Source organism: Clupea harengus, chromosome 23 (genome assembly GCF_900700415.2).
Source record: "Clupea harengus chromosome 23, Ch_v2.0.2, whole genome shotgun sequence".
Lineage (NCBI taxonomy): Eukaryota > Metazoa > Chordata > Actinopteri > Clupeiformes > Clupeidae > Clupea > Clupea harengus.
The window spans coordinates 14,008,020-14,023,019 of NC_045174.1; the positions used below are offsets into that span (position 1 = coordinate 14,008,020).

At 46.4% G+C, this 15,000-nt stretch overlaps 1 protein-coding gene across 2 annotated transcripts in view; it reads left to right on the top strand.

Moving 5' to 3' along the window:
- The window catches only part of LOC105891193 (protein bicaudal C homolog 1), a 73,687-nt gene that overhangs the window by 36,394 nt on the left and 22,293 nt on the right, over window positions 1–15,000 (top strand). For both annotated transcript variants that reach the window (XM_031560779.2, XM_031560781.2), the window contains exons 4-6: window positions 4,964–5,043; window positions 7,218–7,376; window positions 10,103–10,156. In XM_031560779.2, coding sequence (XP_031416639.1) covers window positions 4,964–5,043; window positions 7,218–7,376; window positions 10,103–10,156 — 293 coding nt within the window. The remainder of the gene's footprint in view (window positions 1–4,963; window positions 5,044–7,217; window positions 7,377–10,102; window positions 10,157–15,000) is intronic.

Consider the following 15,000-nt stretch of genomic DNA (forward strand, 5'->3'; position numbering starts at 1 on the left):
TTACACACACACACACACGCACAAACACACACACACACACACACATACACACACACACACACACACATGCCATGTGCCAACACACACGCATGCACACACACATAAACACACACACATATGACTTGCTTGTATGTGCAAACACACGCATACACACACACACACACACACACACACACACACACACACACATGTCATAAGTTCCAGTTGGCTCACTGCACTCTCCTATGGGGTTAGCCAATGATCCTGTGCTCCATTAAAAACAGCTCGTCCATTCTGCTGCAAAAACATACAGCGGCTGTGCGTGTGAGTGTGTGTGTGTGTGTGAGAGAGACTGTATGTGAGTGTGTGTGTGTGTGTTTTCCCTCAGAATAGCAAGTCTATGAGCCAGTATATCAAAATAAGAATACATATGGTTTTATTAGTGTGTGCGTGCAACTGTGACTGTGTATGAGTGTGTTAGTAATGTGTAAGGGAGAATGTGAGGGTGCATGTTTTAGAGGGTAGTATGTACATACACTTGTGTGTGTGCATAAGAGAGTGACAATGAAGTGTGTGTTTAGATGAGAGACATAAATGTCTCTGTGTGTGTTTCTGAGAGAGAGAACTCCAGTGTGTATGCGTGTGTGTGTGTGTGTGTGTGTGTGTGTGTATGCATGCGTGTGTGTGTGTGTGTGTGTGTGTGTGTGTGTGTGTGTGTGTGTGTGTGTGTGTGTGTGTGTGCATGTTAGCAGAAGTGTGTATGAGCATAAGTTTGGGTGTGTGCATGTGTGTGTATGAGTGAGTGTGTGTGTGTGCATGTTAATAGACGTGTGTGTGAGAATAAGTTTGTGTTTGTGTGTGCATGTGTGTGTGTGTGTGTGTGTGGGTGTCTCTATGTTAGCACAGGTGTGTGTGAGCTTTGTGTGTGAGATACACACTGACTGTTCCCGTTACCGAGACGTTTGTTTTCCATCCGTGTCCTGCGTCCGTCAGCACCCCTCTCTCTCCCTCTGCTCCCCTGGTGGGAGCGGCCACATGCCTGATGTGTGCTGGGGGAGAGAGAGAGAGAGAGAGAGAGCGAGAGAGAGAGAGAGAGAGAGAGAGAGAAAGAGAGAGGGAGAGAGAGAGCGAGGAGAGCTGACACAGCTGTGGAGAGAAGACCTGTGGCTCTGTGCAGTGTGCATAGCGATAGAATCTGTAGAAAACACATAGGCACCTCTGCCAGGTGCTCACAAATGTACAGCTTTGTTGGGGGGTAACCAGTGGCGATTATCGCTATGGATACTATTCATGCCATTCACAGTGAGGAGAGAACCTTAGGCAACATGCATAGAAACAGAATCCAGAGATAGGATAAACATTTTGTTTATTACAGCTTCCTGATTTGCTGGGGTACCCAATGATGGTTATTGCTGGATGCCATTTAATGCTGTACTCACTGAAGGAATGCATGGTATGCCTCTCATTTGTAATTGATGGGGATTGAATGAATCAAACAAAACGCATCAAGGCTTGTATGGGTTAATAATTCTACTTCGGCAAAGTGGTGCTTAGGTTTGTTTTGATTTGGATAGTCTATTCTCATGACCTGTGGGTGTAGTTCAGGGTTAAGACTTGGTGGTAGTAGATAAGGGTTGCACTGGATGGATGGGGACCGAGTCAGGCGTTGGTTTATGACTGTGGTCGTGCTTACAGTTGCAGTTGTGGTGTGGTTTAGGGTCAGGATTAGATACGAGGATTAGAGGTCATATGTTAGGATTACGTTATCGTTCTCCTCAGAGGGACAGGGGAAGTAGTATTAAAGTCTAAAAAAGGTTCTTCGGTTTTATGTCCTTAGAACCAAGTGATTCCCATACATAAATTATACTAGGTATATAGGTATAACCCTAACCCAAACCTTTTTTTGTATCCTTCCGAGAGAACAACGCTATCCGTGATCGATTAATCTCCCCTCGCTCTACCCCTCCTGTACCTGTCCATAGCTATTATATCTCTTAGTAACCATTTTATTTATATTTTTGTACTGTATGGCTATCAGTAATGAAGCATTATCCATTTGAATAGGTTGATAGGCTCAATATAACAGTAGCAGTTAAATCCATTCCTTTAGTCAGGTGTAGTGAGAAGGAGCTGTGTAATGGTGGTGCTACTGATGGTAGTGACCAACAAGCAGGATTTTAGGAAACTGTTTGACCCCAGACATGTGTCACCCCAGTGTGATGTCTGTGTGACCCCAGACATCCTCACCGTTTCGATCTGTCAGGGGTCAGGGCTAGCATGAGCTCATATCACAGGCCGGGTTTAAGCAAAGAGGGTTGGATCTGTTCCAGGTCAGGACCATCATGGGCTCCTATCACAGGCTGGGTTTAAGCACGAGGGCTGTTGTTTGGGTTGCTGACCGCACCGTTGCCTCCTGGCCGGTCCCTGGGAGGAGCGCCGGGGTTTCGTTCGGAGGTTGGCTCAAGGATCACCCGCAATGGCAGGAAGGAGGAATCAGTGGTCGGATGGAACTGTGTCTGTAATCTCTCTTTCTTTCTCTCTCTCTCTCTCTCTCACTCTCTCTCTCTCTCTCTGTCTCTCTCTCCATAACAGACTGTATTGGATCATAAAACTGGATTTGAGAATAACACACTGTATTGGCACATAAAGCTGGATTTGAGAATAACACACTGTATTGGATCATGAAACTGGATTTGAGAATAACACACTGTATTGGATCATAAAGCTGGATTTGAGAATAACACACTGTATTGGATCATAAAGCTGGATTTGAGAATAACACACTGTATTGGATCATTGCATGGGAATACCCAGCATGCTTGTTAGTCTGGGCTTTTTCATTATATGGAGTTTCTCTTAACACCACTACATAAACAGAGCTAACCTTTAGTCCACACTTAAAGGAGACCACAGACAACGTTCGTGTTACATACCCGTCAGAGAGGGAGTGAGAAGGAGAAGGTTCTGGAAGGAGTTAAAGAGTGGTGGCCTTTCCTTCTGCAAGCGGTCCGGAATGCAATCGGAACCCAGGCCACGATCGGAGTGATTTCTCCCCGCAAGAGCCCCCATTTAAACCGTAATCAACGTTCGGCCGGATTTTGCGGTAGAGAAATTCCCTCTCGGAATCGGACGGTAATTTAGCGTGGCCTTCCTCTCTCTGGCGCTCTCTTTCTCTCTCTCTCCGGCGCTTTCTCTCTCTCTTTCTCCCTCTCTCTCTCTCCGGCGCTTTCTTTCTCTCTCTCTCTCTCTCTCCCTGTCTCTCACTCTCGCTCTCTCTCTCCCTCTCTCTCTCTCTCTCTCTCTCTCTCCGGCGCTTTCTCTCTCTCTCTCTCCCTCTCTGGCAGCTTGAACCCCATCATCACACATTCCACCAGATTCCGCAGCCCAAAGCTTAAGCACGAACCCTAGGGACGATGGAACATTCACACACACGCACATGCACACACACTTAACACTGCTGTGGCCTAGTTCTGTGTTTGGCATGGTGACCTAGCTCACATCCCCCCCCCCCCCCCCCATACACACACCCCAATGACGTTTTGGACAAAACAGAGGAAGTCCAACTGTACTTTTGTTGCATTCCAGTCACACTGTCTATAAACATCTAATGACACCCTGAGTATCTCTTACCATTAATCTAATCATGCAGTTAGCAAAAAAGATGAGAATTTGACAAAGGTTACAGATCTGACTTGGCGTGAATTAGCATTCTATAGAATATCCTGGACATTTAAATTCCGACATTGTTGTCGAATGCATTCTTGAACTGGGACTTGAAAACTCAACCACAAAAGCGTTCAAGGTCTTTGCAGTGATCCATGTTGTTTGGAAGTCTGATAACATCCTTATGGGGCGCTAGTAAATATCCTAGCATATGCTGCGGTTACCGCGACGATTGCAGGTCTGCACAGCCATCTCATGTCGTGCTGAATCTGTGTTCTGTGTCCTCTGGTCTCCATGCAGTGACTGTAGTGCAGTGTGGGTGGGTGAGTGTGGTATTATAATTGAGCTTGAAAGCCGGCTGACTAGATTTGCAGGCCCATGAAGAGGAATCGTCATGGTGCTAAAGTGATGGACAGGAAGGCCTGCTGGCAAAAAGGTTTCGTCTGCCACGGCTGGACTAGTACCCACACACATGCATGCACACACACGGACACACACAGAAACGAACAGCGAAACACACAGAAACACACTGTTCTCGTGGCCATATACACACATGCACACATCCATGCTGTTTCCAGACACACACACACACATACAGTATACACACATGCATGCTGTTCTCGCACACACATACACACACCTTGTTCTCACAGAGACATAAACTCATGCATTCATGGGCGCACACACATACACTCACACACACACACAAATACACACACACACACACACACACGCACAAACACAGTGCTTAGGGCGGTGTAGCGAATTGCACCTTGTGGGGAAGCACAAACTCTGGATGAAGCCAATAAACTGACAGTGTTTTCATATGAAATGGGCCAGGCACAAGTCAAATAGATTCCCTTCACCATAACACATCTCCCTGTTAAGACAAACATTATTATGGTATGTTTGAGTAATATGACACGATTGAGAGTGGGGTTGGTAACGGATATCCTCCCGGTTGTGATTCGGTCGTAGGTAATCCTTTACCAACCTCACTAACACAGTTGTCATATTGCTTATATACAACAGTTTTATTACAGACAAATTGAGTTTGACGACGCCGGATTGTGTTTTTTTCTTTCATTTAATTCAATTTTGCTTATTCATTTTCCACCCCCCAAAACAATAGTTCCAACCTGAGATTTCAGTGTCAAGCGTTGCCGAGCAACAAATACTGTCACTGTGCAGCCACATTGAATGAGAGAGGCTATTTTTGCACATTCATTTGTCCACTCACCTGTCTTGGCGTTCCATGTTCATTTGTACATTCCCTCTGCTCCATTTGATCCCTTTCTTTCTCTCTCTTCCTCTCTTTTAGATCCACACATCAAAGTGAGCGGGAAAAGGGAGAACGTGAAGGAGGCCAAGGAGAAGATCATGTCTGTTCTGGACACCAAGGTCAGCACCTCAGTACCTCAGACACGTGCTACACGCAGACTGCCTCGACACTTAAAGCACATGTTATATTGGTTATACTGTATGTTATATTGTTGTATATTACTGCATGCCACTACTAGTTCAGTACTCTTATTCACGGGCCTTACCTAAGCAGAATGCATGTTTGTTTTTTGTCCAACGGTTGTCCTCTCAAAAGCCCAAACACTAAACGTAATCTCGCCTCTAATCACTGAAGCTCCCGTAAATGTCATGTAACCCCCTCAGGAGTTTGCCCCCCCCCCCACCTTCACATAAAGCATAAACAGAACTGGACAGCTATAGCTTCAGCCATTAGGCCAGATTCAGAGGCCCTCTAAACAGTTCAGGGGTCTCTCCTCCTCTCCTCCCCCCTCCTCTCCCCCCCTCCCCTCCTCTCCCCTCCCCTCTCCTCCCCTCCCCTCTCCTCTCCTCTCATCTCCTCTCCTCTCCTCTCCTCTCCTCTCCCCTCCTCCCCCCTCCTCTCCTCTCCTCCCCACCCCTCTCCTCCCCTCCCCTCCCCTCTCCTCTCCTCTCATCTCCTCCCCCCTCCTCTCCTCTCCCCTCCTCTCCTCTCCTGCCCTTTAGGGACTTTGCACTGCCAGGTCAAAGGTCTAGAGTCAAAGAGACATAAGTGATATTGCAGATGACGTGAATACTATTAGTTATATGCTATGCTAAATGAATAAGAGCTTAATTTCTTTAAGGTAGCCTTAAGGTAGGAATGTGAAAGAAGGTACAACAATTTATATACAGTATGAGGTAACTCCCTCAAACCTCCTCAAATTCCTAGAAACCAAATCCCACGTACCTAACCACTCCTGACTAATATACATTCAGTACACACTAGGAGTAAATTATTAGTTAAACCAATAAAATAATGAAATATACAAATAGATAACAGAAAGATAAGAAACTGAATATATTTTTGGTTACATACACGAGGGTTTGATGTTAGGAATACCTACTTGTTACTTGAACTTATTAAATGTTTCTTCTCTCTTTAAAGTTTGGAGTTTTTGTGATATCTGTAATATCTCAACCTCTCTATCTGCTTTTGACATGGTGATTTGATTTGCTTTTTGAGCTCATCCTAAATTATATGCGTGCTTCATTGTGTATTAGTTGGTTGTGTAACTCGATGGCATCGGAGGCCCCACAGCCATCCTCTGACATAACAACTGCATGCCATTCATCCGTCTCACAACAGCAAATCACTGTGTGTGGTCACAAAAGGTCAAAGGTCAGCAGCTCCCTGTGGACCAATCAGTGTCCAGACCCCAACTTAAACTAGCACATGAGTGAAGGCATAAACACCAGGCCCGGGGCACAGCTGTTCCCTTCTGGGATAGCGTCCGCCGGTGACTTACAGTAAAGGTCCTCCCAGTTCTGGGTGACCTCGCTGCCCTGTAATCATACCCGCTCTAAACATGAGAGAAAGGGTTTCTCTTTACCCTGGAAAAAAAGGCCCAGTGGTTGAACTGGCGAAGTAAATTATGTCTCCTATTTGAGTTGATGATTTCGAGCGTCGTGGTTTTTTTTTTTTTTACTCAACTCCTGGAAAAAATGACCCAAACCGCTGCGAATGCTGGTGCAGTCAAGACAGACTACTGTCTGGTCTGGTAGGAGGACGTCTCTCTTTCTCTCTCTCTCTCTCTCTCTCTCTCTCTCTCTCTCTCTCTCCCCCTCTCTCTCTCTCTTTCTCTCCCCCTCTCTCTCTCTCTCTCTCTCTCTTTCTTTCTCTCTTTTGTTCTTTCTTTCTTTTAAGAGAAAACAAGACACCAAATGATTCCACCACAGCCACTGGCCCCTGTTTGTCTGTAAATAAATAAATGCAGAACAAAAGAAAAGCACGAGTGAAGTGAATGCAAACCAGCAAATCCACATCCAGCACAATCAGGAGACGCATTTGTGTTGAGGTTTTGCTTTAATACTTTTTAAAGTATTACATTTATGTATTGTGTTGGCATATTGCCCCACCCACCCCTGTATGATGTCTACCATCAGAATGAAGTCATTGTAGAAGTATTTCATTAAGCTAATGTGATTTGGTTTCCCCATACTGAGTGTGCAACGGGAAATGTTTTGACAAGCTGAGCAATCATGCATTAAAGTGAACCTATGCTCAGTCTTGGTCGCGCGCGTGTGTGTCTTCCCAGAGTAACCGCGTGACCCTGAAGATGGACGTGTCACACACAGAACACTCGCACGTCATCGGCAAAGGCGGCAACAACATCAAGAAGGTGATGGAGGAGACCGGCTGCCACATCCACTTCCCTGACTCCAACCGCAACAACCAGGCTGAAAAGAGCAACCAGGTGTGTGTGTGTGTGTGTGTTTATGTGTGTATGTGTGACGCCTGAACACACAAATAGGTAGAGATTGACCAAGAACACGAAGCTGCAGTCCATGAGCCCGCTCTGTGTGAGGGTCCAGATCTTCAGCTCGTCCAGCTTGTTCGCCAGAGGCCGCACGTTGGCAAGGAAGATGCTAAGTAGTGCTGGCCATATTGCAAACTATGGTGACACGCTGAGCCTTGTGACATTCACGCGCCGCCATCTTGGTCAGTTTTTGCAATGTGCCAACTCAGAAAAACATGCCGGCCTCGATAAAAGGAATTGATAACCCCAGAGACATACGATTCTGATGAATCAGACCATTTTCTCTCAACTGGATCCGGTTCACGATTCTTATCCCTGGTTTGAAAGTAGCTACTTGTGTATATATGTGTGTATGTGCATCTCTATATACAGTATATATTTATGTAAGGTAGATGTGTATGAGTATAATTTGTGTGCTAATGTGTGTGTACAGCTAGGTTGAACTACCATTCTCCTCCTCTGGTAAAGGAGAAGAGTTTGTGTTTGGATTAAACCTTCGGTGGAATGATGTGCTGCTTGAAACAACATGACACTGTTGACCAAGGCCCTTGATGCAGTGCAGCCAGATATCAGAATATGACTCTCCAGTGAGCCAGAACATTGCTTGCGCAACACTTCATATCAGGGATTTTACAAAAATATCGGAAGTGTGTGTGTGTGCGTGCGTGTGAGTGTGTGTGTGTGTTCAATGTCTGTTTGTTATGTCTTAGAAAGTGAACTATGTGTGTAATGTTTGGCAGAATGTGTTTTATGAGGCTGAGAATTAGCTTAAAGTTTTGCAGATTTGGTGTCTGGTTTTGCTGTTTTGTGGTGACAGGTTTCAGACATTGCGTGACTTGTACAGATTTTGTGTGTGAGCAGTTGAAAGAAAACTGTATTATCAACTCTCCTGGCATCGTAGCAACGCACCATCACCATGGCAATCCACAGGCGATAGAAACCGTATCCCTACAGCAACATCTACTGAGTCCAGTGGGAGAACGGATCTGAACCCTAATCCCTGATCTGGAGTTAGACACTGTCAGGGCTTTTTGGAGAAAAGAGTGCGTGCGAGTGTGTGTGTGTGTGTGTGTGTGTGTGTGTGTGTGTGTGTGTGTGTGTGTGTGTGTGTGTGTGTGTGTGTGTGTGACTTTGTGAGCGTGTGTGTGCATGTCAGGCTGTAGAAAAGAGGGGAAAGGGGAGAGCAAAGGGAGGAAGTGTGTATTGCTTCTGTGTGTGTGTGTGTGTGTGTGTGTGTGTGTGTGTGTGTGTGTGTGTGTGTGTGTTTGTGTGTGCCAGTATGTCAAAAGGTCTGTAAAAAATATAGGAATCACACTTGTCATGTACAATTCTTGCATGGTAAATCTGGGGTAAATAGCTTGCATATTGCATTTCATACTAAAATAGCATACTGTCCATCAACATGCAAGGTAGGTCATACGTATATAAAACATATATTTTTGTATGTTACTGTATATGAAAGGGACCATAATTATAGGTGTTAGCACACCGTTATCGTATATACTATATGAAAATGAACATATGGAAATTTTACAGACTTCCATATGGAGTGTGTCTGTGTGTGCGCAGAACATATGAGTGTGTGCGTGTGCCTGTCCGTGTCTGTGTGAGTGTTTATATGTGTGTGCCTGTGAGGGTGTGTATGGGTGTGGCTGTGTGAGGGTGTTTGTGCATGTGTGTGTACACGTGTGCCTGTGAGTGTGTGTCCGTGTGCCTGTAAGTGTGTGAGTTCGTGTGTGTGTGTGTGTGTGTGTGTGCCTGTGAATGTGTGTGTGTCTGTGAGTGTGTGTGTGTGTGTGTGTCAGGAAGGTGCTAGTTTTGGAACAGACCTGGTGAGCCATCAGGGCCAGTGGGCCAGAGTGCGGAGGAGGCGAGGAGGAGGCGGAGGGGGAGGAAGGCTGTCGTAATTAGATGTGAGATATGTTTCCATACCCGATTAATCAGGGAATGTGGAAATTGAGCAACAATGCAGGTGCTTCCATGGAATCTACCCCCCCCCCCCCACCACCACCACCACCACCTCCATGTCCCAGCTCCCCCCTCCTCCCCCTACTCCCCCCCCCCCCCCCATCAGCAGTCGAGCGGATGCTTTCTCTCCAGCTCGCCACTGGCACTCGCTGACAGATCGCTCACACCCAGAGACGCATGGTACCAGTTAGGGCCTCTGAAACACGCAGGCCTGCCTGCCAGGAGCCTCAGGAGACCCTATTAGAACAGCCTGCTCCGTCTGGACGGGGGCGCATGTACACACAGCTGATCCAGGCGGCACATCTGCGCCAGTACACCACGGGTTCATGGAGCCGCTGAGTGCTGGGCCACGTGATGCATTTCAGTTATGTTAGAATCACAAGTTGGGCTAAGACAGAGTGACTGTTGGACCCATGCATGGTGAATATGACGGGTCTCTGCTGGCTTCATGTATGTGGTGTGTGTCTCTTCTGAGGTGTCTCTGGTACCCTGATGTTTAAGTGCTACATATGCACCTTTGTAAGAGTGTATACAACCAGTACTGGGCTTTGTGATGCATTTCAATTATATTAAGACTGCATGCAATGGAGCTGCTCTGTGTAAGACTCATATATATGGTGTGTGTGTGTGTGTGTGTGTGTGTGTGTGTGTGTGTGTGTGTGTGTGTGTGTGTGTGTGTGTGTGTCTCTCCTCAGGTGTCCATAGCTGGCCAGCCAGGAGGAGTGGAAGCAGCGAGAGCTAGAATAAGGGTAAATATGCCCCCTAAACTGCACATTCAAACAAACACACACACACACACACACACACACACACACAAATTCATCCTCTGTGTAGCCTAATCAAAGTCAGTGGTTGTCAATCTCAGACCTGCTCCTTCTGGGGCCCGTCCACCTCCGCTCTGCATGTCAGCCATCTTTCCCATCATACCTGACTTAATGTGTCACTGACACTCCTAACGTGCTGAACACGCCTGATTTAACTAATCGAGCAATCAATTTAATGATTGAGTAGTCAGTCAGGCATGCTTATGGTGCGTTCATGAGCAACTGGGAGCAAGTGGGAAAGTTCCGACCTCTGAAATTGGGAGAATACACCTGAACGCCTGTCGAACTCGGAACATGCCACGAGGAAAGTGGGATGTTCTTGAGAGCTCAGAGAAGAAGGTTTGACGTCACTCGACATGGCAGCATTTGTGGTGAAAGATACAAAAAAATGGACTTGTTCCGAGTTGTGCTATAAATACCCAATTATCTCCAGTAACGCATGATTAATGGAGGGCTGGGTTTTGTCTCCAGGGCACAGCTGTTGTAAACTCTGACCTTCTGGTGTGTATGTGTGTGTGTGTGTGTGTGTGTGTGTGTGTGTGTGTGTGTGTGTGTGTGTGTGTGTGTGTGTGTGTGTGTGTGTGTGTGCTGTGTGTGTGTGAGTGTTGTGTGTGGGGGGTACGTGACGTGGGAGATGGGCTTCTCTTATCTACCCAAGGTGGGAACACGGGCTTCTCGTTCTTCCAACTCCAAGTTTGGCAGAACCTGCCGCATCCCTGTGTGTTTCTGTGGCGACGGCCCGTAAACATGACTCCCCTCCGTTGCATTCAGGTCTTATGAGAAATCCTGCCCCCTGTTGGCCCTCCTCGAGTATGCCAGAGGACATTGCCACAAAACACACAAAAAACATGCATTGGCTTCAAGCCACAAGCAACAACATTGCTCCGTGTCACTTGTTGTTTTACTGTCATTTGCAGTTTTACGCTACAAAAGTAACAGTAAGGAAGAAATGGCATATTTACTCATGTGTGTGGGAGAGAGTAAACTCTCACTCAAACACAACACACACACACACACACACACACACACACACACACACACACACACACACACACACACACACATACATACATACACACAAAAGACACAAACACACCCCCACACAGTGACAGCGCAGGACGTTTGATACATAACACATGGTGATCCCAGTCCAATGGCAGCCGCCACTACCAACCAAACCACAGGGCCTCCACTTCTCTCTCTCTCTCTCTCTGTCTCTCTCTCTCTCTCTCTCTCTTTTTTTCTCAGTCCCTTCATTTCTCTCTCTGTCTTTCCCTCTCTTTTTCTCTCTCTCTCTGTCCTTCTCTGTCTCTTTCTTTCCCTCTCTTTCTCTCTCTCTTGCTCTCCCTCCCTCTTTCTCTCTCATTCCCTCTTTCCTCGGCTGCTGTCCAGGAGCTCAAGTTTCAGAGGTGCACACACGTGCTTCCTGCTCCCGGAGAGCAGGATCAAGACAAACACACACACACACACACACACACACACACTCACCCAGCGGAGTATTCCGTGACCCCCACTCCTCATCTCTGTCTGGGGGTGCCAGTCGTGGGCAGTGATGGAGTGACCATGCCCCCAGAAAAATCAGGAGGCTTTGTTTTGAGAAGAGCTGTTTAGGGATTTCCCTCTAAAGAAAATGCGTGGTGTTAGCTGCGTGTATTGAGTGCCAGTGAAGTCCTGAAGGACAATAGACAACTTTTCTTTCTTTTCCATTCTTTGCTATTCGTCTTTCTTTCTTCTCTGTTCTTTTTCTGCCTTCCTCCCTATCTTTTTTGTGTCTTTTTTCATTCCTTGTTTTATTTTTTTATTCTTTATTTCTCTACTTCTTTTCTCCTCTTTCTTTCATCCGTTCTTCTATTATACATTTGCTCTCGCCCTTGTTCTCTATTTCTGTCCCTTTCTCCCTCTCACCCTCCGCCGATCTCTCGTGACTACTGCTGGAAATTCCACTCCCAACCTCTCATTTCCATTTTTTCTCTCCTTTTTTTTCTCCTTCCTTTTTTGGCAGTGAAGGCAAATCTCCTGACTCCCTTCCTGCTGCCAAGTGGCTCCAGTGAGCAGGGCTGAGATGCAAACCAGTTCAGGTTAACCAAAGCAGACCAGCTGGGCAGCGGTCCGCTCTGCGACCCTGAGCATTACTGCCACTGGAGTAGATCGCTCTGCCACTTTTAGCATTACTGCCACTGGAGTAGATCCTGTTGGGCCAACATGGCGGCCTTCAGGGGGGAAAAGGAGAAAGAAAGTCCACCCAAAGGATAGAGGTCCTGGCTAGAATCGTGAAAATGGATACAAATCTAAAAGGTGTGATGTTATTTACTGTTAAGACATGGAGTTCATGGAGCCTTCACGTGTTATATGACAAAACAGAATGATGTTACTGTACATACATATTGCAGAGGATATTTTTGAAAGAGATGGTTCTTCATCTCAAAGAGAACCTTTCATCAGATGATTCCAATGAACAGCACGCATGGGTTCTGGCAAAGAACCTTCTTCTAAGAGTGCACCAGCTGTCATCCATTGTGACTCATAGCAAGGAGAGGATCCGCTCTCGGTCTGTGTTTGTGCTCCGTGGGAAAGCATTGATCTCATCTTCATGGCATCACCACAGTTGTTTCCTCCCTGTTTTACATTTGGCCCTTTTACCCTTTTGACATTTAGTTGTAAATGCTTCTAAACAACAAAGTCGCTTTTATACAAAGCAACTTGCAACTTGTGTAGTTATCCCACTACAGGAACATACTGTAGTTGAGCTGCAGGTTCTCTGTGCTATTGGGCTACAGCAGCAGGGCGGGGGGGGGGGGCGCTTAACATGAACCGATCCAAAGAATGGAGGGATCCATAGCCATAAGACTGTTTTTTAAACAAGATCTGATCAAATAAAATTGATAAAATATTAAAGTTTAATTGATTGATGAAATGACATTGAAACTTTTCAAATGTAGAAGAAATATTAAAGAAAAGCAACAGCGGATGGACCTTTTGTTTATTATTAAATTGATAAAATATTCAAGTTTACCTGATTGATGAAATAAAAAATATACGTATATATAATGGTTATAGACAAACCTACAGTATGTAAACATCAAGCATTGTAGTGTTGGGAGGGGGGTAGGCACCGATTTGTTTTTCGTTATAAAAGGGGGACTTGAAAAGGCTACAAGACCACTAGGCTACAGGAACACACACACACACACACACACAGGTTCTCTGTGCTGTTGGGCTACGGGAAAACACACACACACACACACACACAGGTCCCCTGTGCTGTTGGGCTACGGGAACACACACACACACACACACACACACACACACACACACAGGTTCTCTGTGCTGTTGGGATGCTGAGCCTGAAGCATTTATGAGATGCGTTGTCCGTCCAGGCTGAGGGAGCGCCAGCACCCCAGCTCTGGGTTAATGCCCATGCCATGCCCGAGGGAGGCAGCATGAAAATTAGCCTCGCATTCTAGCACTCGCATGCTTCTTTAGCTACGGCAGTGTTCTCTCCGGGGCTAAAACCACTCGGGGGGGAAGAGTCAGGCCTGTCTACACACACACACACACACACACACACACACACACACACACACACATACACACACTCGCGCACACACACACACACACATACACACTCACTCATGCACTCTCACACACACATACACACTCGCACTCGCACACACACAGACACACACTCACACACACACTCACACACACCCTCACACATGCACACGCACTCACATACACACACGCACACACACAATACACACTCACACACACACACACACTAAGCTAGTTTCTCGTTAATGTGTATAAAAGTCAGCCCTTGGGAGGGTGTTTTACGAAACTCAAAATGGTTATTGATTCAACCCGGGGTCAGAATGAGGCTCAGACGTCTGGGTCTCTGTGTGCTTTAAGCGAAAAATAATCTCGTATCACGAAACACTTAACGCCTGCCCCGCCGAAACGTTTATTAATAAAACATGCTAATACTTAAGGTGCAATTTTTAGCAGCTCCGACTTGCTGAGTGGTCGTCTCAGCGGGGAGGTCAGACTATATTTAAACCTGGACGGTGAGACGGAGAAGTAGCACCGAAAATAAAAAGAAGGGGAAGAATGGGCAAAAAAAGGAAAACGGAAAAAGAAAAATAATACACCAGCAAGATGAATGATTGGAATTCCCAGCCTTCAGGCGCAGCAGGGCTTGACTGATGGCCCATTTCCTGTTTCTCGACCAATGAAAGCCTCCTGTTTTGTCCCGAGAAGGAGGTGCCTCCAACCACATCTGAGGTAGAGGTGGGTGGGTCGGGGGGGGTGGCGGGGTGGTTAGCCATCTTTCATTTCTCTCTCTCGGACTAAAATGCGAGCGTAAGCATGGGCCTCACAACATGTGGGTCTGATCATGAGGACATTTTTCAAGGGCTGGGTTGCTCGCGCTGTTTACACTCCCAGCCCTGGTAGAGGGCTGTTTGGAGGGACGCCAGTGAAATCGAGGTGGTGGGACCGCTGCGCGGACGACACATTGATGCTGCTTTGTTCAACTGCGGTGGTTGATGATAATGATGAGGATGAGGATGTTGATGTTGGGGTTTTGTTTGTTCTGTAGAAGTGTGTGTATGTAGAAGTGTGTGTATGTAAAAGTGTGTGTATGTGATGCTGCTGTTGCACACCCGCACACATATATTCAGACCTTACCTCACAAACACAAAGAGTCTCTTAACTAGAGCATACTGTATTCTCATTGGTGTGTTATCTGTCCAGTTTCCGACACTTGCAGA